Below are 26,880 nucleotides of genomic sequence, written 5' to 3'. Positions count from 1 at the left end.
AGTCAGAATGCCCAAAGGTAAGAACAGGAAACCAATATTTAAAAAATCAACACAGATTTGGAAACTATTATACCTTAAATTGTAACAGAACAAAGGCATGACTCTTCTGAGTGGGCAAACCACCTCCCCCATCACGTGCAAGCACACTAACATCTTAAGAGCCTGAGAAACTCGGAAGGGGTGAAGCAGTCTGAACAGTGGAGAGAAGCATCAGGTTCACACCACCAGGTCTGTTTTCAGTGAGGAATGGGACTTAGTCCAGGGTGTGCTGGTAATACATGTTTAAAAATAACAAGTCAGCAGGGTGGTTAAGTTCCTTTTTTGGTTGAGGGCTTGGCAGCCAACTTTCATCCTTTGGCTCCAGACAAGAGACTTAGCAGTCAGTCCCTTTATGGATCAGTTAATATTATTTATTGCTTTTCCTTTTAAGATATTTCCAAGACACCCGGTAACCTGGCCCATTCACTTCCTTTGGCTGGGTTATTTCCATTAGCAAGAGGATCACAGAAGAGCCACCTGCTCCTCAGTGTACTCTTCCCTTTGGGGAGCGAAGAAAAACAAGAGCTCACTTTCCTCTCTCCCCCTCCCTGTCAAAAAACACTGAGGATGGGCCTGAGTCCTGTTCCACTGTCTGCTCAGTAGCTGGCCCATCTTGAATGGTTCCTAGCACTAAGCAGAAGGGACAGAATAACCTTGAGCAGGACTGATGCTAAGCAGGTGCCACTGCTAGATGTCTGCCATCAGAGCACATGACTTCATGTTAAAGGTTGTGCACTGGCAACCTACTATATGCATCTTGGTTGCAAATCATTTTACGACAAACTGAATTAGTTGACAACTTTTAAACATCGGTAGACCTCCCATAGTTTCCATTTTTATTTAAAAAAAAGTTACGGGGGCACCTGGGTGGCTCAGTGGGTTAAGCCACTGCCTTCAGCTTGAGTCATGATCGCAGGGTCCTGGGATCGAGCCCCGCATCGGGCTCTCTGCTCAGCCGGGAGCCTGCTTCCTTCTCTCTCTCTCTGCCTGCTTCTGATCTCTCTCTGTCAAATAAATAAATAAAATCTTAAAAAAAAAAAAAAAAGTTACGACCTGAGCGCCTGGGTGGCTCAGTTGGTTAAGCGTCTGCCTTCGGCTCAGGTCATGATCCCAGGGTTCTGGGATGGAGTCTCCCATCAGGCTCCCTGCTCAGTGGGGAGCCTGCTTCTCCCTCTGCCTGTGCTGTCAAATAAATAAAATCTTGAAAAACAAAAAACCACAAGACCCGCAATCCTGAACTTTCTCTAGGTGCTATCATTTCCCTACGACTCCTCAACACTGAGGATGGAGGCTGCTCACCAGTTACCTTCTATTTCACATCCCTTTTTTACTTTACATTCATTGTTTGCTTCTGTTACCTACTTGGCTCCTATAGACACTTAAAGTCGCCACTGCCCCCTGTTTCTTTACCCCTGTTCTATCTATAGTTTCTTTCAAGGTATTCCACTTGTTTCCCAAAGTCCAAAGGATTATACCCACATTTTCAACATTGTTGGACTGGAAAAGCCAAATGGCAAGACCAAGACATGGCTTTTGTTTACATATGGAACAGCTCACCCACCTCCTGGCTTACAGGCAGCTGAACAGGCCAGCAAACTTCTGGGACATCCGGCCACTCCTACCCTTTCCTTCCATTAAAGAAAAACATACCACAGGAGACAGCGGTGGGGTCTGTAGTAACTTTATTTTGAACAGAGAAACCAGGCTGCAAGAAGTCTACATGACTGGAGCAGATGGTGGTTATCTTTCCAAAGGGTAAAACCTGAGCCCAGCTGGCAGCACAAAGAGGTTAAAACCGAAGCGCAGGGATCCGCTCTCCTGGTTCTGCCCTGCATCGCCCGCTCATGATGTGAGATGACAGACAGCACAACTGCACTCAACAAAGGGGTCCAACCGGGCAGAGGCGACACCCGACAGTAGACAACCAATCACTGAAGATGATGCTGGCCTCAAGGGCCATTACCTACTCTGGGCTATTCTCTGACGAGTAAGGTGAGGGTATGGGAGGCGCAGTACATTATCTCCTTTGTTCTTCAAATAAGGACAGCCTCTTAGGATGGGGCAGGTAGTCAGTCAAGCAGTAGCGCAGGATGAAAATGCAGGCTAGTTTTAGATCTCTGTGGCTAAGGAAAAGAACAACAATGATAAGGGAAAAGAGAAGAACATTAAAATGCCTGAAAGTATTGAAAAGAACCTTTTTTTTCTTCTTAAATAAGACAGGAAACAGCATCTTTTTATTTTCCTCGCTGCAGCGGCAGACTTGCTGGTTTTCATGAAACATGACTTCTGTCACAAGGTCCGCTGATAAGCTTGCTGGATCGCAGGGGGACACACGTGAGGTCGCCTGCGAATGTCGGAACGGGCTCTTCCTATACACCTCTTGCGGGTGCTGTTCTCATGCCGGATCTAGAGGTGCCCCAACGCCCTAAGGTGCTGCAGTTAAAGCTTCTGGAATATTGCAATGGCATGATCAATAGGGTTTCTGTCTTCCTCGTACATGTAAACTCTTTTGGAATAGCTGAGGTTCAAGGATGAGCAGAAGTTTGGTTTTGAGCCACAAAGTTTCAGACACCCGCCGCAGATGCCTCTGCCCTATTTCACTACGCGTTCTTTTCTGCGAAACACATTCAGTGGTTGAGTGTTAACTACTGTGGTTGAAAGATAGGACCTGCTCACCACCATCCACCCTCCTCTTCTCTCTGTGTGAATTTCACAACAGCAGGGGTCGTAGGCAGGAAGGTTGTCTCTCACCAGGGAAATTACTTGGTGACCTGGTGAATGGCATGGGCAAGGTAGCCCACATTGCCAGAGGTGACCCCTGCTACAGAGATGCGGCCGTCCTTTGTCATGTAGATGGAGAACTCCTTGGTCAGCCTCTCCACCTGCAGAAAAGAGAGTTTAGGAGCATTCTAGGCAGTGGGATTTTGCCCAGCCCATGCATTAAAACAGGAAAACAGAAACTCAATTTTCTTGCTTAAACCCTATTCCCAGAATTTGGTGGGCTAGCATAGAGAGAAGGATAAAAAGCCATCTTAAAGTTGGATGATGAATTCTGAGGTGTGAACAGGTGAAAACAAATCTTAGATCGAGCATTTGAAGAAAAAACAGATCCAGAATCCAGCTATGGAAGAGCTCAGCTATGTCTCCTATCAATATTCAGGCTCCTGCTTGTTCTGGGATTTCTTCAGAGAAGCCGCAGTGGTCCAAAGAATGACCAAAACCTGCTCTGCTTTTCAGCAGTTTGCAGCCTCACGGGGGATACAGACAGAGAAATGACTATTAACAAAACCAAATGAATGCTACACTCTTCCTTTACCTAACAGGGTTCCAAAAGGACCGTTTTAATGGTAACCTGAGAATAGGTAAGGGATCTGTGAGGAATTCTCGTTTGTGAGGACTGATCAGTTGGTCAGTTGAGGAGAAATCAGGGCCCTCTCACCTGCTCGGGCTTTAGTCCCGTGAAACAGAACATGCCAATCTGGTCAGTGATGTGCTGCCAGTTGTGGGAGGAACCCTCCTTCTTGAGGTTGGACACCAGCTGAGTCCTCATGCTAATGATGCGGTCGGCCATGCCTTTTACTTCCTGCAACCTGTAAAACAAAAAAAACCCAAAAAGAACCCCGGGATGCAGCTCAGTTCTAGACAAACACCAACAAATAAGACAGAGCTCATAGCAATTTTACGTTCCTGGGCTGTTTCCCCAGTGTGCCTTAATTCTTTGTCCTAGCCCAAGTCAGATGCTGTCACTGGTTCAGCAAGTAAAAAGCTATTTTACTGCATTGTTTTCTATTACTACACTAATGACTAAGGTGATGTAGTTATTAAGAATGACGAGGGGTTCAAAACCACAATGAGATACCACCTCACACCAGTCAGAATGGCTAACCTTACCAAGTCAAGAAATGACAGATGCTGGTGAGGATGCGGAGAAAGGGGAACCCTCCTACACTACTGGTGGGAATGCAAGCTGGTGCAACCACTCTGGAAAACAGCAGGGAGTTTCCTCATAAAGTTGAAAATAGAGCTACCTTATGACCCAGCAACTGCACTACTGGGTATTTACCCTAAAGATACAAACTTAGTGATCTGAAGGGGCATGTGCACCCGAATGTTTATAGTGGCCATGTCCACAATAGCCAAACTATGGAAAGAACCTAGATGTCCATCAACAGATGAATGGATAAAGATGTGGTATATATACACAATGGAATACTATGCAGCCATCAAAAGAAATGAAATCTTGCCATTTGCGACGACGTGGATGGAACTAGAGCGTATCATGCTTAGTGAAATAAGTCAAGCAGAGAAAGACAACTATCATATGATCTCCCTGATATGAGGAAGTGGAGATGCAATGTGGGGGGTTTGGGGGTAGGAAAAGAATAAATGAAACAAGATGGGATTGGGAGGGAGAAAAACCACAAGTGACTCAATCTCACAAAACAAACTGAGGGTTGCCAGGTGGAGGGGGGCCTGGAGAGGGTGGTTGGGTGATGGACACTGGGGAGGGTATGTGCTATGGTGAGTGCTGTGAAGTGTGTAAACCTGGCGATTCACAGACCTGTACTCCTGGGGCTAATAATACATTGTATGTTTATAAAACAATAATAATAATAATAATAAAAGAATGATGAGGGGTGTCTGGATGGCTCAGTTGGTTAAGCATGTGACTCTTCATTTCAGCTCAGGACATGATCTTGGAGTTGATTGAGCCCTGTGTCAGGCTCTGTGCTCAGCATGCAGACTGCTTGGAATTCTCCCTCTCCTTCTATCCTACCTCAACCCTGTACTCTCAAATAAATGAATAAATCTTAAAAAAAAAAAAAAAAAGAAAAAGAAAAAGAAAAAAAAAAAAAAAAGAACAAGTGACTCAAATCTAGGAAGGCTAAGGCTCTCTATTGTTTATGCAGTGGGAAAAGTGGAAAAGTTGTGTTTTTTTTTTTTTTTTTCTTAAGATTTCATTTTATTTATTTGGTGGAGGGAGAGAAAGAGCGAGTAAGCATGAATTGGGGAGGAGCAGAGGGAGAAAAAGCAGCAGCCTCCCCACTGGGCAGGGAGCCTGACGTGGGGCTCGATCCTGGGAGCCCAGGATCATGACCTGAGCTGAAGGCAGACACTTAACCCATTGAGCCACCCAGGTGCCCCCAAAGTTGTGTTTTAAATAGTAAACTATGACCTTATTTTTAACATGGATGGAATACAGACTCCTGCTTTTGCAGTTAAGACAGTGCATTGGAAACCTATGATGTGCCAAGCCATATGCTAGGTGGTGAGAAGGGAGGGTTCAGACACAGTCCTTGCCTTTAAATCTTAAAACCAAAACTGGGAACAAACTTGTGAACTACCAACTATGGAACAAGGCAGGACAATTTAAGAACCAACAGAACAGTGCCCCATTGAAAGCCCAGGGAGGGAGGGACAGTCCTATCTGGCAACTGAAGGCAGTCCTCTGATACACAGGGCTCACTTGATTCTGGACATCATCGCCTTCCTTAGAATCTCCCCTTGCCATTCTAGACCTATGGCTCTAGGGGAAATTCTTGCCCAACTAGATGACTAAAAATATTTATAGTTTACCTCCCTGTTCTAACGTGTTCATGTTCTTAAACCATCTATGATGATGTCATACACAGTTACGATGGGTCACAACTGCCAATCAGAAGTCAAAGAAAGTATTAGTAATTTTTATTTGACTCAGGTAAACATTTAAAATTGGGCACTTCCACATAAAAACGGGTGTTTCCTCTCTGTAAAAAGCTGGCAACACTTCACCAGCAGCGTGATTCCTGGCTGGAGCTCTAGCTCCCAACTCCTCTAGGGATGATAGTTGATTTTAAATTCCCTACGGTCCCATCTCTGTCCAGCTCCATCCTTAAAGCATGGAGGCTCTGACCACAGCTAGATCCAGGGCAACTCCAGCACAGCAAAACCCTTCTGTGCTCACTGGTACCCAGAGAATGAAGTTCGGACTTCTCAAGATCTCGGTGAAGGTGCTTCATCACTTGTGCCCAACTTCCCAGCTTTGCTGCCTTCTCTATCCTCCTCCCCCTCAGAGTCAAGGCCACAGAAACTCCCCTCCCTGGGACTTCCAAAGCATGCCCTACAGAATGCACAATGTGTTCCTGTGCCTGTCCTCAGGCACAGCTCTGTTCAGTTCTCCTTAACTCTTTATTTGGTTGGCGGGGGAAAGCCTTCTTCTCCCTTCAAGGCACAGCTCACAGGCTGCTGTCTTCATTATATTCTCCTTTATACCCAGTTAGAATCAACAGCCCTTCCTTTGGTCCGCATTTATTCTTTGTCTCTTGTATCAAGGCTGTATGTGTACCTTTCTCACCTGATAATAAACTACCCACAGGCCGAAATGCCTCACTCATCTAGCACAGTTCCTTTGTTACCTTAGTACACAAGACTTCAAAGGTATACTGAAGTGCACACGTTAAAATGACATCTTGATAACCATTAGGGAATACAAGAAACCACTTAAAAATATGAAGTTAAAAAAAAAAAAAAGGTTAGAGTAACTCAAAGAGACAAAACCACCACCAAACCTACATCATACATAGATACGAGTAAAGTACATTGTATGTTACCATGATGGAAAACAGTGAAGAAAGACAAAAGGTGGGCTTTAATGACTAGATTTACAGTGAGTTTTTTCCCTCTCCCAAACTTTCTGAAATATACTTACATAAGAATTTTATAACGGGAAAAAAGTACAAATAAAAAAGTAGTCAGTTTCTTGGTAAGCCCTCCATGAGTATATTTGACTAAAAAGAACTACCCTGAACCAGGCTTAGTTCAATGTTCCATAGGAGTAATTTAAATTAGAAAGAATAGCTGTCATGTGATAAGCTGGGGGGCTGCAGATAAAGTTTCTTGCAGACAGCAGACAACAGATTTAGCTTTTCTCCCTGAGAAGCTGCTCAGGGATCTTCTAGCCTCTCAATTAACCAGCTCCAAAGATAAACTCTTATCTGACAAATCACATTGTTCATGGGCATCTTGGCTTTTTATTAACTTTGAAATATATAGAGCAGGAGTTGGCAAACTTCTCATTTTCAAATTTTTTAAAGTTCCAGTACAGTTAACATGGCAAACTTCTTATAAAGGGCTGAATTATAAACGTTAGGTTTTGCGGGCCATTTGCTCCCTGTCACAACTACTAAACTCTGCTGTTTGGCACAAAAGCAGCCATATGTAATTCATCAAAAAAATAGAACTCTGTAAGAATAGGGGGCAGACTAGATTTGACCCACAGAACAGTTTTCTAACCTCTGATCTAGAGCAAGGTTTCTAAATTGTGTGGCATGACCCATTAATGCTCCAGTAGTTGGATGCAACTGGCATTCAGAAAATACTAGAACACAGTTCTAAAGCCTAAGTACTGAGTTTTTTTTTTTTTTTTTAAGATTTTGTTTATTTATTCGACAGAGATCACAAGCAGGCAGAGAGAGGAGGAAGCAGGCTTCCGGCTGACCAGAGAGCCCGATGTGGGGCTCAATCCCAGGACCTGGGATCATGACCTGAGCCGAAGGCAGAGGCTTTAATCCACTGAGCCACCCAGGCGCCCCAGTACTGAGTTTTTGACAACTGTTTCAGCTACATGTACATTTACAGGGATGTGGGTTCATGATACAAAATATGTCTTATGTGGACTATGGTCAAAGAGACTGAGTGACACTAAGTCTGAGCACAGGTGCCAAGAGATTCAGACGGAAAGGCTAATAAAAACAAAAAAGCAGGGCGCCTGGGTGGCTCAGTGGGTTAAGCCGCTGCCTTCGGCTCAGGTCATGATCTCAGGGTCCTGGGATCGAGTCCCGCATCAGGCTCTCTGCTCAGCAGGGAGCCTGCTTCCCTCTCTCTCTCTCTCTGCCTGCCACTCCGTCTACTTGTGATTTCTCTCTGTCAGATAAATAAATAAAATCTTTAAAAAAAAAAAAAACAAAAAAGCAGAAATACTGATTCAGAGGTAGCTATTATTAAGATAAAAACAAAAAATACGTTGTTCTTAAAAATTTAAGTTTTCCTATGTAAGGTACTTCAATTTGAGCCTCAGTTGAATAGGGGGCAGGTTTTACTTAAAATGGAGATAATGGAATAAAAAAACCCTGCCGTTTCTTGAATTATGTTGGTCTCCGATGTATCTAAATGAGCTAACAGAATCATACCCCTCTCTCCTCCTCCCCGCCCAGACAGGGAAGCTGGGTGAGACTGTACATCACAACTTGCCGACTATAAACAAGCTCTGAACGCTCGGTGGTGGGAAAGGCAGGTGGCGGGGGCAGGGGGAGCAGCATTGAGCCGTTACCATTGTTTTCGCAGGTCAGGGCTGGTCAGGATGGTGGAGGCAATCCGGGCCCCATTGATGGGAGGGTTGGAATACATGGGACGGATCAAGATCTTCAGCTGTGACTCCACCCTTTTGGCTTCATCAGCATCTTTGCAGACCACAGTGAAGGCTCCCACGCGCTCACCTGGAGAGACACACATGGACCTTGTTGTTCAGTTTTCCAGTCTCACATGCGAAAGCAAGTCATGATTCAATGTGCTACATATTATGCTTCTGTCAGAAGTGCCCCAAAAATATCTGTTTAAAAGCTTTCGACAACCAGTAAGGTGAATCTAGAGGCTACAGGAAGTCTGAGTACTCAAAAGGTCTCTTTCTATGACATCCATCTTCTTGGCTTGTGGAGCCGTCATTTCTTGTTTAGAGAAGCAGTTATTAGTTTCCTCTGCTGGAGGAGTTCAGAGACATGAACGAAGATGTGACTAAGATAAGTAAAATCCAGGTTACCTGTCTTCTCTGGGTAACACACACACACACACACACACACACACACACACAGGGACACACATGGACATGTGCCCCCCCCCCCCCACAAACTGGTATCTCTGTGGCATCCTCTTCCAGCACTTCTTCAGTCTTATCAGGACACACACACCATGTGCTGGATCCTTGAGCTTACCGTATAAGCCCATGTTCTTGGCATAGGACTGGCAGAGACAAACATTAATGCCCTGTTCGATGAAGTAGCGTACAGCCCAGGCGTCCTTGTTACCATCACCACTGGCAAAGCCTTGGTAGGCCATGTCAAAGAATGCAAAGAGATTGTTTTTCTGGGAAGGAAAAGAGAAGAGCAAAGCTTTAGGCAGTCTGTCTCAAGATGCCCCACATGCTTGCCTGTGCTTATGGGGACCGTATCTGCCTCACAGAGTGAGCAGTCTTCTCCCCTGGTAGCAATTTGGAGATGTTTAATGTTCCTTGAGTGAAGACATCATCATATATTTTTCTTTACTTTGGTGGATATGGTTCCTAAGAAGACATTAAGAAAAGGTACTCTTAATTTTAATCTTCCCAGAAAGCTGCTTGGTCTAACAGGAAGCTCTTTTCAGGCCCAGAGGATTCTGGGCAATTACTCTGGTCCAGTCAACACAGGATCAACATCAGTCTCTTCTGGGGCTAATGTAACTCCAGCAGTCTCATCTTTTACCCAGGACTCATGAGAACCATCTCATCATCAAAGTGCTCTGTGAATGCTCTTTTTCTTTTCCCCCCTCTGTTTCATTCTGTTTGAACCTTAGGTTTAACAGAATGTAAAGAAAGGGAGACCAAAAGAAGCAAAAATGAAGACACAGGGAAACAAGAATACCTTCCTCTATTGGAATTTTTTTTTTTTTTTTTTTTTTTAAAGTGAACTCTTCCTCCAATGTGGAGCTTGAACTCATAACCCTGAGGTCATGAGTTGCCTGCTCTACCAACTGAGCCAGTCAGGCACCCCTCCTTCCTTGAAATTTTGACTAGTGCCTTCTTTGACAGTTGAGCCTGTGAAAGATAACGGCCATGCTGAGGAAACAGGCCAGGACAGGAGACATGACAAAGTGTATAAAGGATGAACATGTAATCCTGGCCCAAATGTAGGTGCCAATTATAGACCTCCTAGGGCTAATGGATGCCCACTGGCCAGGCTGGCCAATGATAAGAGTCCTCAGAATTCCCAGCATCCAGGCTGAGGAACAGAAATTATCTCCAAGCTGCTCCTATACCATCAATTAAGAACTGCAGGGCACCTAGGTGGCTTGGTTGGTTATGCGGCTGACTAGGTTTCAGCTCCAGTTGTGATCTCGGAGTTGTGGGATCAAGCCCTGTGCTGGGTTATGCACTCAGCAGAGTCTGCTTGACATTTTCTCCCCTCCTCTGCACCTCTCCCGACTTGCATGCATGTACGTGCACTCTCCCTCTCAAATAAATGAAGATCTTAAAAACAAACAAACAAACAAACAACCCCAAAACAAAACCCAAATTGCTAATTAATAAGTAAGCAGCTCTTTCCTGACAACTTAATGTGGGCTCAAGGGTAATTAATTCTCATTAAGACTTTGCCCAGTTACTGAACACAGAACTGTGGCTAGTCAGCTCATTCTCCTTACCTTCACCACTGTTGCTATCTCCTTCCACTGCTCAGGGCGGGGGTCCACTCCCGTAGGATTGTGGGCACAGGCATGCAGGAGAAGAACACTTTGCTGTGGCATTTTCTAAAGAGACAACCAAGAGGTGACTATGCAGCTCTGAAAGGAGATAACTTACCTGAAATGCCACAGAATCACTATTTTGATCACAAAGATAATCTGAGATCTGGAAATAAGTTCATTCCCAGTATTATTACTCAGATACTGAGACCCAGCTGTGAAACATCACATCTCCACAAGGAGGTTTGTTTCCTGTTCCTTCACCCTTGCCCTGAAAGTCACACTTACCGAAATGTCCTCTAGAGCGCCTGTGAAGTCAAAGCCGCACGTCTTGGGGTCATAGTATCGATAACCATGTAGCTGCATGCCTGCGTCCCTGAAGATCGGTGTGTGATTTCCCCAGGACGGTTTGGGCAGAAAGACATCTCGGCTGAACTTAAAAAATCTTTGCTAAAAAATGGGATGAAAGGGAATGGATAAGTGAAGAAGGAAGAGGAAAAAAATAAGAAGAGTTGATACATTTTAGGAAGAAGACATTAAGAGGAAGACATTTTTCTCTATTGAACCTCATCTTATCTTTATGAGTGAGAGTTAGTAATGACTCAGCAGCAAGACCATGTGAGCTGGAATGTAAGCTCTGATGAGTATATTCGCTGTGTAGCCAAGGGCTTGTCTGGGCCTGTCTTTGTTTGTAAAATGGCGGTAAATGAATCTTCTTCATAAAGATTAAAGGATTAAATGAGTTAAAACAAAAGCTGGTAGTAACAGATATATGCTCAATAAATAAGATTTATTATTATTATTATTCTATCTTCCTTGTAATTTCTTCTAAGTATCTTTACTTTTCTTACCCCTGACTCTATTCGTCAGAGAACAGGAACTCTTCCAACTTTGGGGAGAGAGGTCATCAAACACAAAGGCAATAGGAAACCCCACCATCCTCAACTTACAGCTCATCCCTGAAGCAGCTTCCAGACTCACCAGAAAACTGGCTCCAATCCTCAAGGCCCCAGTTCCAGAAATGGTCTGCACGGTGACATACTGAAGGAGAGAGAGCACGGTCAGTGAGGTATGATACTCTCTACAGGCCCATAACAGAACTGAGGCCAAGCCCAGAGAGGCACTGCTCTGTACACTCAGTTTTCTTCCTGCTGAAGACGTTTCAGATGGTCCTGGGAAATGAGAGAATAGCACTACTGTTTCATTTCCCAATTTGCTAAGAGACAGACGGACTCTCCTTGTGAGTTCTCAAAAGAGCCATCTCTTCAGTTTCCAACATCTTTGCTGACCAAGAAGTTAACTCCTCATGGCTTGTTATCAGTATCATACCATATAATAGGAGAAATGGTCAGGATACAACTGCTCCTCCCACATGAGAAAGGGTTCATTTATACAGAGAAAAAAAAAAACACTAAGAAAAGTCACTACAGGGGCGCCTGGGTGGCTCAGTGGGTTAAGCCACTGCCTTCGGCTCAGGTCATGATCTCAGGGTCCTGGGATCGAGTCCCGCATCGGGCTCTCTGCTCAGCAGGGAGCCTGCTTCCTTCTCTCTCTCTCTCTGCCTGCCTCTCAGTGTACTTGTAATTTCTCTCTGTCAAATAAATAAATAAAATCTTAAAAAAAAAAAAAAAAAAAGAAAAGTCACTACATTACTGAACGATTCTTGAAGATCAAAGTTCCTTGAAAAGCAAGTCAACTTATCATTATGAGAATGATAAGGATCACTACATTTTAAAGGCTCAGAAGTTCCATTCTCTGAGTTTTCATAATCTGAAAACATTATCTTTTGAGTAATAGGAAGGTGCCTGAGGTAATCTGTTTCTTCAGTCAACTTTAAGGAATAAGAAATCACAGATTTTTTTTTTCCTATGGCACTATAGATGTTTAAGGTTCTCTTAAACATAAACTTATTTTCTGGCCAGGGTGGGCAGGAGAAGAAACAGGTGGAGGGGGGAGAGCATAACAAACTCTTTACGGAACGAAGTTTGTCCCTGTGAACTTTGCCGTGACAGAAATAAAAATCAAACTGTGGGGGAAACTGGCAGGCTCAGTTGGTAGAGCATGGGACTCTTGATCTTGGGGTTGAGCCCTACAGTGGATGAAATGGTTACTTAAAAAAATAAAATCTGGGACGCCTGGGTGGCTCAGTTGGGGACGCCTGGGTGGCTCAGTTGGTTGGACGACTGCCTTCGGCTCAGGTCATGATCCCGGAGTCCCGGGATCAAGTCCTGCATCAGACTCCCAGCTCCATGGGGAGTCTGCTTCACTCTCTGACCTTCTCCTCGCTCATGCTCTCTTTCACTGTCTCTCTCTCAATAAATAAATAAAATCTTAAAAAAATAATAATAAAATAAAATCTTGGCATGCCTGGGTGGCTCAGTGGGTTAAGCCTCTGCCTTCAGCTCAGGTCATGATCTCAGGGTCCTGAGATCAAGCCCCACATCAGGCTCTCTGCTCCGCAGGGAGCCTACTTCCTCCTCCCTCTCTCTGTCTGCCTCTCTGCGTACTTGTGATCTCTGTCTGTCAAATAAATAAATAAAATCTTTAAAATAAACAAACAAACAAATAAATAAATAAATAAATAAAATCTTTACAAGATCCAGAAAAACCAAACAAACCTAACTGTGGATATGATAATATTAATAATTCATAAAGGTACAGCAATTTATGAGACATGCTGCTGTTACTTTAGCTAGACCGACAGAGATAAGCAAAAATTACAGAAGAAATGGGAGCTTTCATGAGGGATTAATAGGCAGTTGATTGCATGGATATCAATCAAACTGTGGATCAGGATCATTACTGTCTCAGTAGGAGGTTGTAGCTTTACTCTTGAGTTCATGATCTAACCTGTGGACTTAGACCAGCCTTGTGAATAAACTGTATTTATTCTGCTCTCCCGGGTGGAAGGGGAGAAATGTTGGCTTAGTTCTGCTACTTTGTTTTTCTCAGGACTTGGCCAGGAAAACAAATATTTAAACATACAAATGTATCCATTAATAAACATTTGTTTCAAAGGAAAGGGAACTACAGTGCTCTGAGGCCCCTCATCACTGCCGAGGCCCCTCGTCACTGTGCTATTGAATGGCCTGGAGGCATCCCAGCCGCCTAGGGCTTGCTCCTCTTCTACAGGAAGGCCCGAACCTGTGCATTCTCTGGGGGTGCACAAAGACCTCTACTTGTGTGAAGTCTGTGTACAGTACCATCTTCTTCTGCCTTAAGAGGACCCCCAGGAAGACATGTGTGCTCCCCCTGTCACAGCTGCAGGATGGTCTTCTGGACCCGAGAAACAAGGGAGGTGGCAGGATGGGAGAAGAGCTGCTTTCTTTTAATGTCTAAACTGGCTGTGAAGGGGCAGCGGAGGAGTGCCAGACTGGTCCTGGCCCCAAGAGACGTGCCTGTGTGCTGCTTCCATCTGAGCTGGAAGCCGAGAACATGAGGGTAGCGGCTAATTATAGGCCTAAAACTGGGCATAGTTTGGCATTTCATCTTTTTTTTTTCAGATTTATTTACTCATTTGAGACAGAGAGTGAGAATGAGCAGAGGGAAGAGTCAGAGGGGGAAGGAGAAGCAGGTTCCCCACCGAGCAGATAGTCTGAAGCAGGGCTCAATCCCAGGACCCTACGACCACGACCTGAGCTGAAGGCAGACACCCAAACGACAGAGCCACCCAGGTGCACCTAGTTTGGCATTTTTTTTTTTTTAAGATTTTATTTATTTATTTGACAGACAGAGATCACAAGTAGGCAGAACAGGAGGCTGAGAAAGAGAGGGGGAAGCAGGCTCCCTGCTGAGCAGAGAGCCCAATACGGGGCTCGAGCCCAGGACCCCGAGATCATGACCTGACCTGAAGGCAGAGGCTTAAACCCACTGAGCCACCCAGGCGCCCCTACATGAAATCTTTTAATTTATAAGTATCAACTTACTTTTTCAAGAAGAGATATTAGCAATAGTGCGGTCACCTCAAAATCATCATTACACACAAAGTGATATATCTTATTTATTTAAATTATCTCAAATTTGTTTAAACTATTAAATTTAAAAACAGACTCTGTATGATGCCAGAGTCTGCTCTGCTTACCCGGCTACTTTTCAACACTTCGTTGTTCTCACCCAGGGCCAGCTCTGCAGATGCCTTACAAAACTCAGCAAGTCCTGCAATGGGCAGATATTCTTTGTCCAAATTTTTTGCAGCAATCTGGGCCTCTGCCTAGACAAGAGAAAAGGTATCTGCTTAGTTTCTTCTTCTTACCTGGAATTACGATGATTAAGATTTAATGTTTAATAAATTTAGTTTATATATTAAAGATAAAGGAAGTATAGCCTTGTTTTTATTCGGAAATACTGTTCAAGAAAAAAAGCTAAGTACTACACCTGAAACTAGTATGACACTGTATGTTAACTGCGATTTAAATAAAAATTTGAAAATATACACAAAAAAAAAAAAAAAAAAAACCCTACAGAAAAAAAAAAAAAGATTACTTGGTATTTTATAATGTAGAACACAAATATTTGTGATTTAAAAAATTGTATTTTTTTTTTACAGTTAGTTTTTACATGGGTGGGTACACAATGTTTTCTTGGTTAATATTTAACATATGGCATTCCTGGAATGCACAAGAACAAAGTTTATGAGCAACACTTAAAAGAGATATAAGATGATAAAATCAAACTAAATACATAAGAAAGTATTTCAAGGTATAATGCCAGTCTAAGAACTTCAAAGAGTTAATTGTACTAGCCACATCTCTTCTGCTTTGGAGACAGACGTGAGACCAATCCTCACTACTTGTGTGACCCTGAGCAACTCAAATTAGTAACCTTCCTGAGCTTCACTTTCTTCATCTGTTGAATGGGGGGACAACTGTTGCTACAACTCTCACTACTGGCTGAAGACCTGACAAAGGAATGCATGGAAGCGTGTGGTGGTATTCCAGCTTGCAAACCAGCAGACTAATCCTTGCTGAAATACTTCTAACTGTCAGACTGAGACCAAGGCAATCCCTGCATGACCTGAGACCCAGCAGCCAGCAGTTGCCAGTAAGTCTTCTCATCACAATGGTTTCTCAAACCCTTTTTGTCTACTCTGAGAGCTCCAGAGGTGACCCTTAACTCACACTCCCACAGACTTAGATACTTCTTCTTTCAGGGGTTCATTCAGCCCATGTTCTTACTTCATTGGCTCCTGAGGGCCTGAGCCTGCTGGCTTCAGGGCAGTCAGCTCAGATGATTACGGAGTGCTATACCCTGACCCGGAAGTATTCCTTTGTAACTTTCACTCACGGTGCCCAGTTCTGCTCTATGGAGGAAGGATGCATCACCAGCCCATTTTCGGAAGTGACAGAGCATTGATATATCAACAGAGGAGGTGTAGATGGAAAGGGAACACATGCTTTCCTTAAAAAAAACTGTTCTAAGGGAATTGACTAAAGTTATAGTGATTACCAACAGAAAGAACAGTGATAAACATGTCATAAAAATAGAGCGAATTATTCTGTAGTTCAGTATGAAGGGACAGAGCATGCCTGTGTGGGAGAGCTTATTAAGGCCATCACCATGAGAGAAATGGAAAATAATGGCAGTAACCCTCATCCACAAAGGGCTATTCTTATTACCAGGAGGCAATGCTTAAATTCTCAGTCCTTTTGTGCACCCTCAGGATTAAATATGACACTATGCCTGCTTTACAGATAATCACTTAAGTTCAATCTTGAGAAAGACCACATAGTTCCAATCTGTCACTTTTACAGCAAGGAACCCAGAGCCCAGAAACCCGAGTGATTTAAGCAGCCGGTGCCAGAACTGGAACCAGGTCTCCCGACTCCCAGCCTGGCGCTCTTTCTGCCACTCTCCAGGAGCTCTCTTCAGTTGATCCATCCCAAGAAGTTGATCCATTCCCAAGAAGGCAGGGGATAGATGGCAAACTTACCTTCCGGACACTAGGGAGCACATACGGCTTTCCATTATCATCCCGGTAGGCACCAACTCCCAGATTCATCTTTTTGCTGTTGGTGTCTCTCTTAAAGGCTTCTGTGACTCCCAGGATGGGATCTGGGGGCCCCATTTCCACATGGGTCCACCAAGAGCTGAAATGAGAAATAAAAAGAAAATACAGCAGCTGGATTTCCATGGCCAGAGACATCTCAAATCTGCCAGAGCACTTTGCAGAGGAGGGCAGAATACCAAATGCAAATAAAATGAGGAGCAGAAGAGGGACACCCCAATCATCCTGGGGAGGACAGGGTGCATATGTAGGCTTTCACAGTCCAAATCTGATCTAAATTCCCAGGCAAAGACTATTTCATGTAATTTGGCTGTGAGAAACTGAGAGTGGTAAAAGATAACATAAGAGAAGCAAGCAAGGGGCGCCTGGGTAGCTCAGGGAGTTAAGCTGCTACCTTCAGCTCAGGTCGTGATCCCGGGGTCCTGGGATTGAGTCCCACATCAGGCTCTCTGCTTTGGCGGGGAGCCTGCTTCCCTTCCTCTCTCTCTGCCTGCCTCTCTGCCTACTAGTGCAGTCTGTCAAATAAATTAAAAAAAAAAAAAAAAAAAAAAAAAAAGAAAAGAAAAGAGAGAGAAGCAAGCAGGGACCATTGCTTGCTCGGTCCTTGAATGTTATGTGACCAGCCCCCTTCCCCGCGCCCCATAATGGTGCTTGGGTTTTAGCCTGTTCTCAAACTTGTTAAAGGGTAGCATTTGCAGAGGTTGTTAAAAACATAGGTTCCCATGTTCCAGCTTGGATATGGTGAGACCATGTACAGTTATTGAAGTTTTTTGGGGGGCAGGAGGAAGCGGGTTGATCAGGTAAGTGGAGTGACATGAACAGCCTTGCCTTTTTAGAGCCCATCTGGTCGCAAGGAGGGGTACTGAATGTAGAGTGTTAAAAGCGGATGCAGAAGGATCACTGGTTCATTACTTAGCAAAAGAGATAAAGGGATTGGGGCCTAAACCAGGACAAGGCAGGAGGGGCAGAGAGGAAGACAGAATTTCGAGGTATTTCGGAATTAAAAATCAACAAGAACTACATGTAACAACCTATTCATCCTCTCACTACTTAATTAAAATGCTGGACAATGTTTATTATTCTGTGTTTATAAGAGTCATGATTTTGCCTTAAAAAATTATCCCCTGGGGAGGGGGGTGAGGGGAGGGGTAACCGGATAACAGACATTAAGGACAGCATGTGATGTAATGCACACTGTTATAGAAGACTGATGAATCACAGGCCTGCACCTCTGAAACCAATAACACATTATGTGTTAATTAATTGAATTTGAATAAAAATGTTTTAAAAAATTATCCCTTAATAGTCTTGGGGTGGGGGGTGTCATCCACCTGGACCAGGTGAACTACACTGTTAGGGAAGTAAACTTCATCTTTCCTTGGTGTCCTGAGGTAATCTCAAGAGGCAACAGAACTTTATTTTCTTGGGACCCTAGGTGGCTCAGTCAGTTAAGCATCTGCCTTCTGCTCAGGTCATGAACCCAGGGTTCTGGGATTGAGTCCCACAATGGGCTCCTTGCTCAGGAGGGAGCTTGCTTCTCCCTCCGACTGCTGCTCCCCCTGCTTGTGCTCTCTCTGAAAAATAACTTTATTTTTGGGAAAAAGAATTACATTTTCTTTTAGAGTGTTGGGGGGGGGGTGTAGGGGAGGGGCAGAGGGAGAAACTCTTAAGTAAGCTTCACACCTAGCACCGAGTCTGATGTGGGGCTCAATCTCACGACTAAGATCATGACCTGAGCCAAAACCAAGACCTGGGATGCATCACCAACTGAGCCACCCAGGTGCCCCTCAAAATTATTATTATTGTTATTATTTTTTTAAAGATTTTATTTATCTATTTGACAGACAGAGATCACAAGCAGGCAGAGAGAGAGGGGGAAGCAGGCTCCCCGCTGAGCAGAGAGCCCGATGTGGGGCTTGATCCAGGACCCTGGGATCATGACCCGAGCCGAAAGCAGAGGCTTTAACCCACTGAGCCACCCAGGTGCCCCTCAAAATTACCTTTATTATAAGGAAAACACACAGCAAAATAGAGCTGGAAGGTGGTGGGGATGCTGATCTGGAAAAACTTAATCAGCAAACAAGCTGCCCAAACATGGCTTCTTACTGTGTGTGGGGGGGAGGGGGGAGCGATTTAGCCTTTATCTTTCCTGCTTTTCCTGATTCCAAGAAACCTGCTCTTGGCAGGGCTGGGCCCAGGGAGCCTTGTTTTCTAATCTATTCTCTTCCCTGGGAAGAGAAAGGTTGGCAAAAGTTGTAGAGCTTTCAGGCTTTAAAGATACAAAAGGTTATACATATGGAGAAGGAAAGGATGTTCTAGCCCTTTGGTCGAGTGTTATCCTCAGTATTTGTTGATGCCAAAGACACAAAGCCCACAGAACTGGGTAACTTAGGCAGCAGTATGCTGAGCAATGAGGCTGTGTAGATGAGGTGCAGAAACTGGCCAGGAGGTAGAGGACAGTGGGAGAAAGGCTGAGGAATTTGTTGGAAGACGTAAACTGGAGCCTACAGTCCATCTGTTCCCAGTGTGTCACCCCTTAGTGAGGGGTTTTAAAGGGTGTCCCTTTCACTGTGTATTAAGACGACACCACAGGCAAGTTATGGATGGCGTCAGTCAGCGTCGGTCAGGTCCAGACAACAGGAATGCGGAGTAGAACATGAGGCAGTCCTACCAAGACAATGCAGGCCAGCCAGATGCCCTGACTTCATCACTCAAGCGCTGGGGTTTACTTTGCTGTGTGCCACCCTGACCTTCATTCTCCTGGGTTCAGAAGCCCCTCCAACAGAGGCAGGGCACTGGCTTCCACACCTGTGGTCTCCAGGAAGGAGCCTGAGGCAAAAATTGTTTCTCTGGCTTGTTTCCTACTGCTACTAATCTGGGGCTTTGTTTCTGGTTCACCTAAGGCCGATAAGCCAGTCCTCATCAGTAGCAATGATGGTAAATCTGGTTTTATGATCTCATCATTCAGTAATCTCTGAAAATGGGTAGCAGAGATCCAGTCTCTGTTGGGTGAGAGATGATGCATAATCTGGTTGTTTGATTTTGTTTATTTGAAGCTTAATCAAGAATTTTGCAGCTCTGCGGGCGCCTGGCTGGCTCAGTTGGTAGAGCATGGGACTCTTGATCCTGGGGTGGTGGGTGGGTCTGAGTCTCACGTTGGGTCTAATAGAGATTACCTAATAAAATCTTTTTTTTTTTAAATTTTTAAATGATTTTATTTATTTGAGAGAGACAGAGAGACCCTGAGAGGAGAGAGGTCAGCGGGAGAAGCAGACTCTCTGCTGAGCAGGGAGCCCGATGTGGGACTCAATCCCAGGACTCCAGGATCACGACCTGAGCCGAAGGCAGTTGCTTAACCAACTGAGCCACCCAGCTGCCCCTCCCTAATAAAATCTTCAAAAAAATATTTTTTGCAGCTCTTTATCAGAATTGTGAGGTTTTCATTTGTGTTTACTCTTGTTCTGTGGCCAAAGCTGTAGACCTGTAGAGCTATAAGACCTCTATGTGTCAGTAATTCAGAAAGGTTTTTTTTGTTTTCCTTCTGAGTGTCTGAATGTGAAATGTTTTCCAGCTCTGTCGGGTACTGATAAATTTAGATCAGAAAAATCTTGGGGAACCTGGGTGGTTCAGTCCATTAAGGGCCTGACTTTTGAACTCAGCTCAGATTTAGATCTCAGGGTCCTGAGTTCAAGTCCTACACTGGGCTCCACTTAAAAAAAAATCTCAAAGGTGTTCTGTTCTAACTGTGTAATAGAGACTGTATTTCTAGTACTTTAAATGTGCTAGAGAAAAGTTTTTTTCTTAAAGATACTAACTCGGAAATGTTTAAAAAATTCAAGTTCACATCAGTCTTATAAACCCTTTTGAGACTAGTTTAACTGATTTAATAGAACTAGTTAGGTCTTTAATTTGTTCATGTTAAGTATGATACAGACATACACTTTATTCTATGTGGCTTTGCTTTTCCTAAATTTACATTGGTTTACTGGACTATAAGCTAACATGCTTCTTCTTCTTCTTCTTTTTTTTTTAAAAGATTTTATTTATTTGTCAGAGAGAAAGAGAGAGAGAAGTGAGCAACCACAAGCAGGGGGAGAGGCAGGCAGATGGAGAAGCAGGTTCCCTGCCAAGCAGGGGAGCCTATAGTCCATGCTGAGATGGAGCCTGAGATTATGGCCGAAGCTGAAGGCAGACACTTAACTGACTGAGCCACCCAGGAGCCCCCTTTTATTTATTTATTTATTTATTAAGGATTTTATTTATTTATTTGAGAGAAAATGAGGAGGTCAGAGGGAGAAGCGGACTCCACAAGGAGCTGGGAGCCCGATGCGGGACTCGATCCTGGAAGCCCGGGATCATGACCTGAGCCCAAGGCAGTCACCCAACCAACTGAGCCATGCAGGCGCCCAAGGAGTCCCCTTTTTAAAAAATTTTTATTTATTTGAGGAGAGAGAGGAAGGAGGGTACACAAGTGAGGGGAAGAAAGAGGGAGGAAACTCCCTGCTGAGCAGGGAGCCAGCTGTGGGGCTTTATCTGAGGACCCTGAGATCATTACCTGAGCCCAAGACAGATGCTTAACTGACTGAGCCACCCAGGTGCCCCTTTTTTTTCTCTTTTTTTGATTCATTCATTCGTAACTTTACCCCCAGCATGGACCCCAATGTGGGCCTTAACTCATGACCCCAAGAACAACATCTAAGCTGAAACCAAGAGTTGGAGGCTTAACCTTAGACTGAGTAACCCAGGCACCCCAGTAAGTTAAATTTTTTAGAAGCTTTATTAAGAAAGATTTTATTTATTTGAGAGAGAGGGAAAGGGAAAAGCATATTCCCTGCTAAGCAGAGAGCCCGATGCGAGGCTCGATCCTAGGATCATGACCTGAGCTGAATGAAGCCAGATGCTCAGCTGCCTGAGCCACCCAAGCACCCCATAGAAGAATTTGAGATTTATAGAAAATTAAGCAGCTGCTATAGAGTTCCCAACACCTGCTCCCCCACCAAGAATCCCCTCTTATTACTTACATTTTATATTAGTAGAGTACATTTGTTACAAGTAATGAACCAATATTGACACATTATTAAATCCACACTTTATTCAGATTTCTTCAGTTTTCACCCAATGTCCTATTTCTGTTCTAAAGGTCCACCCAGGATATCATATTGCATTCACTTGTCATGTCTCCTTGGGCTGTTCTTCATGGTGGCATTTTTAGATACTTCTTATTTTTGATCACTCTGACAGTTTTGGGGAGTACTGGCCAGGCATACTAAAGGATATCTATCAGACTTTGATATTTTGCTCATTAGACTGGAGTTATGGGTGGTTATATTTTATTTTTATTTTCTAATATGTCTGCTTGAAGATAATTTCCGAGATCTTTAAGTAACTTAAAATCTTAGACTAATATAATTATGAATTAATGGGTTATTTAATCAATGGAAACGTAGATAATTTCTAAGTAAGACAGGATACAGACACACTGATTACTAAGCATAATTTTTATATATTTTATTTCCTATTTTTATATGTGCTTGAGAGGTTATAGCCTTGGGTGATTTTATTAATTAAAACAATTTTGGGGGGGAAGGTTAAACAACAAATTTATTTTCTCACAGTTCTGGAAACTAGAAGTCCAGAGCTTTGGGTCACTTTAGTGAACATGTTCTTTGTTGTCATTTTAAGGGGAAAAGATATATACACATACACATATATGTATATATATACATAGAAAGTTTAAAAAGGATATATGTGTGGCTGTAGAAGCTGAACTATGTGTGTCGACTGGTCTGCTAAAATGCTTGTGTAGGGCTGACATTAGAACCCTCCCTTCGGTTTTGTCTGTGAAAGTAACTTCCTTAACGAGTGGCTGAGAATATGAAAGGATCAACTGTGACAGAGATATGCAATGTTGTATATGTTTTTGTTTTCCAAAGGAAAAAAACAAACTGTGTTGTCCTAAAGCAAAGGTCCTCAAACATTTTGGTCTTTGGATCCTTTTTTATTCTTTACACTTGTTGAGGGCCTGGAACAGCTTTTATTTATGTGTAGTGTAACACCAATATTTTACTGTATCAGAAAATAAAACTCAGAAACTGTTACACTGTGTTGAAGTATCAGCTTGTTCTAAATAAATATGAAAGAGCATTTAAGGACAAAACTTGGAAAATGAATTTTGTCTTAATTCGTTAGAACTGAGTCTGAAAAGCTATGAAAGATTTTATTTATGAAATTTATTATTTATTATTATTTATTATGAAATTTTCTTTTTTGAGGAAGAGATCAGGGAGGGCAGCAGAAGGAGAAGCAGATTGCCTGCTGAGCAGAGAGCCCGACGTGGGGCTTAATCCCAGAAGCCTGGAATCATGACCTGAGCAAAGGGCAGACTCAACCAACTGAGCCACCTAGGTGTTAACATTTTTAAAAGTTGCTCAGTCTTCCTACCTGCAAAGGTGTGTCCTACCTTCGGACACGTAAGAATTGGAGGCAAAGAAATGCGGAACTGGAGAAGTCTGGGGCCAGCTTGCTCCTTGCAGGCTCAGGATGAACCATACAAGAGGGAAGAAAAAAAAAGTTTGCTCAGTCTTCCTTGGCTAAGTGATTAATGACTTTACCTGTAACACAAAACGTAATTTTTTTACCTCCTGTGTAATCTGCCTAGGTAGTAGAGATTCTTTGTTTTACTAGACTACTTCTCTATGCTTTGTGTTGACTCTCTTATGTCCCTGTTAAAGGAAAAAACAAAACACAAAACATAGTTCCTCACATATGAAATGGTTTCATAATCAAGTCACATGTTTAATTTTAAAGTTCTGTCATTTTAATTAAGACAGTGATTAATTCTCAGGCACTCACAATCTTATCTTAACTAAGTGATCAAATACCTAACAGTTTTTTTGATTTGGCCTTCCCATATTGAATCCTAAATATAGAAAACATAAACTTTCAGGCTATCTTTCACCTAAAACTACTTTGAGATTTCTAAGAGGGCACCCAAGGAGCTCCATTCATGTTTCCAATAAACACTCTCTTGGCACCAAGCAGCATTAATATATCAAAACTGAGGTTTTACTCATGGTGAATTACTGTTCTGAAAAAAAGATTATTCTACTCCTTTTCTTCATGGCAAATAAGCAAAAAGCTTTTTACAGTTTCATATTATGGAAAACAAGGTCTTTATGATCTCCTAAATCCCAGTCACTGAGCATGTGCTATGTGCGAAGAGCTGGGAATATAAAGAAGAGTAAAACCACCCCTCACAACCACATTGGTCCAGGGGGGTGACCTCCAGGGAGTTCTAAACAATGCAGGCTACAGTGGAGGGGGGGACGTACAGTGATAAAGTCAGGCTCAGAGCACAGAATATTATTTTTCATAGCCTTGAGGCAGGCCCTAATAACCTGGGGAAGGAAGAGAAAGAACAGGCCTAGGGAGACTTCCAGGAGGAGGTGACATATGAGGTGAGTGCTAAGGATGACAGGAGGAAACAAGGCACTCCCAGCAGAGACCTAAGAATAAAGGTTAAAGGTGAAAAAGAGCTTGGTGGTGGTGGTGGGGGGGGGTGTTGAAGTGACAGGTGGAAGCTAGGGAAGCCATCTTAGCCAATCAAATGTTTTACACAGCACAGTGAGAGTTCTCTGTGCTCACCATGCTGACAAGCTCAGTGAGAACTTCCTTCTTGAAAATGGTTTTCTTTCTTTCTTTTTAAGATTTTATTTATTTATTTGACAGAGATCACAAGCAGGCAGAGAGGCAGGCAGAGAGAGAGAGGAGGAAGCAGGCTCCCTGGGGAACAGAGAGCCTGATTCAAGGCTCGATCCCAGGACCCTGGGATCATGACCTGAGCTGAAGGCAGAGGCTTTAACCCACTGAGCCACCCAGGCGCCCCTTGAAAATGGTTTTGTTGTTGAACTTGTTAGTGGCCAGTGAGCACTCACGCACCTCACTCCTCCATGAGGCACACTGGATGGCTCGGCACAGCACTAGAGTTAAATTTATGCTCTTCTGACTCCTTGAAAACTGCCTGAGTATTAGCAGCTGTAATTGTTACATATAGTTAATTCTGTTAATGAAGGATAAATTATTACATTTTTGGATTTCCCAGGCTTTTATCAGCTTGCCTTAGAAATGTTAGTACTGGGCAACCTGTATGAAGTAACAGCTCAGCGGCCTACCAGCTTGGGTGAGCACAGGCAAGCCAATTAAGTTCTAAGTTTCAACTTTCCTTATCTGTAAAGTGAGGGCATAGCAGTTCCTATCCTACAGGGTTGTTAGAAGGATGAATGGAGGTTTTTTTTTTTTTTTTTTTTTAAGATTTTATTTATTCATCTGACAGAGAGATCACAGTAGGCAGAGAGGCAGGCAGGCAGAGAGAGGGGGAAGCATGCTCCCCGCTGAGCAGAGGGCCCAATGTGGGGCTTGATCCCAGGACCCTGGGATCATGAACTGAGCCAAAGGCAGAGGCTTTAACCCACTGAGCCACCCAGGCGCCCCAGAAGGATGAAGGGAGTTATTAAATATAAAACACTAAGAGCCTGGAACAGAGTGAGTGTTTGCTGTTAGCTAGTATCACTGCTACTAAATTATTACTTCTATGCTTTCATTTGTAACTATCGTGCTCTGAGTATCCTGTCTGATGAGGCAAGTATGTAGATAAAAGTCAAGAATCATACGGTCATAATTTTTACGACCAAATACAGGTCTTTCTTGCTTTTCAATTATTTCTTCTTAGTTTTTCTACAGTCCTGGGGGACATTATTACCATCCTTTTTCCTCACTGTCTCTATTGCCAGGACTCAAAATCCCTCTCTTGTTTTTCATTGTTGTAGGCTGCTTAGCTGTTCCAGTGTCTAAGCAACAGTAAGAAACAAATACCTTGAAGCAACTTCTGACTTGGGCCTGGAAGAAAGCTTCCTTTATTTCCTACCCACAATTCAGATCCTGAAGACATGTAGCCACCTGCCTCTATATGTCACTGTCATTAACTGATGAGGGAAAGGAATACTTTGAATGCCAAGGACATATTATAGAAAACTTCCAGTAAGCAATTTTCATTTTTAAAAAAGGTATCTCTGTCTCTAAGGCCTTTAACCAACAATGACAGGACTGCTGCCTCAAGCTACAAGGACAGAAGGCACCATTCTTATTAAATGGTGTGAAAAGTACTTATTAATCAAGTTCTTTTTTTTTTCAAAAAAGATTTTATTTATTTGACAGAGAGAGAGAGAGATCACAAGTAGGCAGAGAGGCAGGCAGAGAGAGAGGTGGAAGCAGGCTCCCCGCAGAGCAAAGCACCCGACATGGGGCTTGATCCCAAGACCCTGAGATCATGACCCGAGCCAAAGGCAGAGGTTTAACCCACTAAGCCACATAGGCACCCCCATCAAGTTCTTTCAAAAGTTTTTGAGCACAGAGATTCTCACTGAAACCATACCCTTGAGTTTTCTGGCAGAGATCTCATCAAGAGTGGTATCTTTTGGGGCGCCTCAGTGGCTCAGTGGGTTAAAGCCTCTGCCTTCAGCTCTGGTCATGATCTCAGGGTCCTGGGATCCAGCTCCACATCAGGCTCTCTGCTTAGCAGGGAGCCTGCACCCCCACCCCACTGCCTGCCTCTCTGCCTACTTGTGATTTCTGTCAAATAATAAATAAAATCTTAAAAAAAAAATAAAGTGGTATCTTTTAAAAATTCTAAAAGCAATTTTACAATATTGAATCTTAATCTAAATATAGGAGCAGGGATACTCGATTCGATTAGTTCTACATCATGTTCAGAATCTCTGTGCCCTTCATTACTCCATTCCTTAAAAGGGTAAAGACTATGCACACAATGTAAGAACCATGATGTTTTCAAGGGACAGTAACAGATGAAAACAATGTTCTAGGGACAAAACTGATGGTGATAACCTGTGGCCTACAAACTGATTCCTACCAATGTACTTTGGACAAAAATGCAAAGCCTCAGCCATTGAGCAATGCTGACCAGCAAACCAAAACACATTAGGTAAAAACTATTCAAATAAAATATTTCTAATTCAAAGGCCTTGCAATTTTTCTGGGAACCTCTCTGGTGCTTTGTAGTTTAAAAATATGCTTTTCCTCACATTCTTCTTCTTCTTCTTTTAAAAGATTTTATTTATTTATTTGAGACACACAGAGAGAGAGACAGAGCACAAGCACAGAGGAAGGTGAGAGGGAGAAGCGGACTCTCCACTGAGCAGGGAGCCCGATGCGGGGCTCGATCCCAGGACCCTGGGATCATGACCTGAGCTGAAGGCAGACGCTTAACCAACTGAGCCACCCAGGTGCCCCTCATATTCTTATTTTAAAATAAGGAGAGAATTTGTTCATGATCATGAGCTAAAAATGGCAAAGAT

General features: G+C 43.4%; 1 protein-coding gene across 2 annotated transcripts in view; it reads right to left on the bottom strand.

Moving 5' to 3' along the window:
* Positions 1–1,704: 1,704 nt before the first annotated feature.
* GOT2 (glutamic-oxaloacetic transaminase 2) overlaps positions 1,705–26,880 on the bottom strand; it is a 28,586-nt gene continuing 3,410 nt past the window's right edge. The window contains exons 2-11 of one of the 2 annotated variants that reach the window (XM_082712390.1): positions 16,436–16,592; positions 14,588–14,716; positions 11,488–11,547; positions 10,795–10,956; positions 10,468–10,572; positions 9,006–9,156; positions 8,348–8,513; positions 3,479–3,629; positions 2,791–2,921; positions 1,705–2,653 (exon numbers count right to left, since the gene is read on the bottom strand). In XM_082712390.1, coding sequence (XP_082568516.1) covers positions 2,799–2,921; positions 3,479–3,629; positions 8,348–8,513; positions 9,006–9,156; positions 10,468–10,572; positions 10,795–10,956; positions 11,488–11,547; positions 14,588–14,716; positions 16,436–16,592 — 1,204 coding nt within the window. In that variant the 3' untranslated portion in view covers positions 1,705–2,653; positions 2,791–2,798. Of the gene's footprint in view, positions 2,922–3,478; positions 3,630–8,347; positions 8,514–9,005; positions 9,157–10,467; positions 10,573–10,794; positions 10,957–11,487; positions 11,548–14,587; positions 14,717–16,435; positions 16,593–26,880 lie in introns of both variants that reach the window. The other variant, XM_082712389.1, reaches the window with a different exon arrangement.

Source organism: Mustela nivalis (assembly GCF_964662115.1).
Source record: "Mustela nivalis genome assembly, chromosome: 18".
NCBI classification, from domain to species: domain Eukaryota; kingdom Metazoa; phylum Chordata; class Mammalia; order Carnivora; family Mustelidae; genus Mustela; species Mustela nivalis.
The sequence above is the reverse complement of the archived record's forward strand: the minus strand, read 5'-3'. Positions and strand labels throughout refer to the sequence as shown.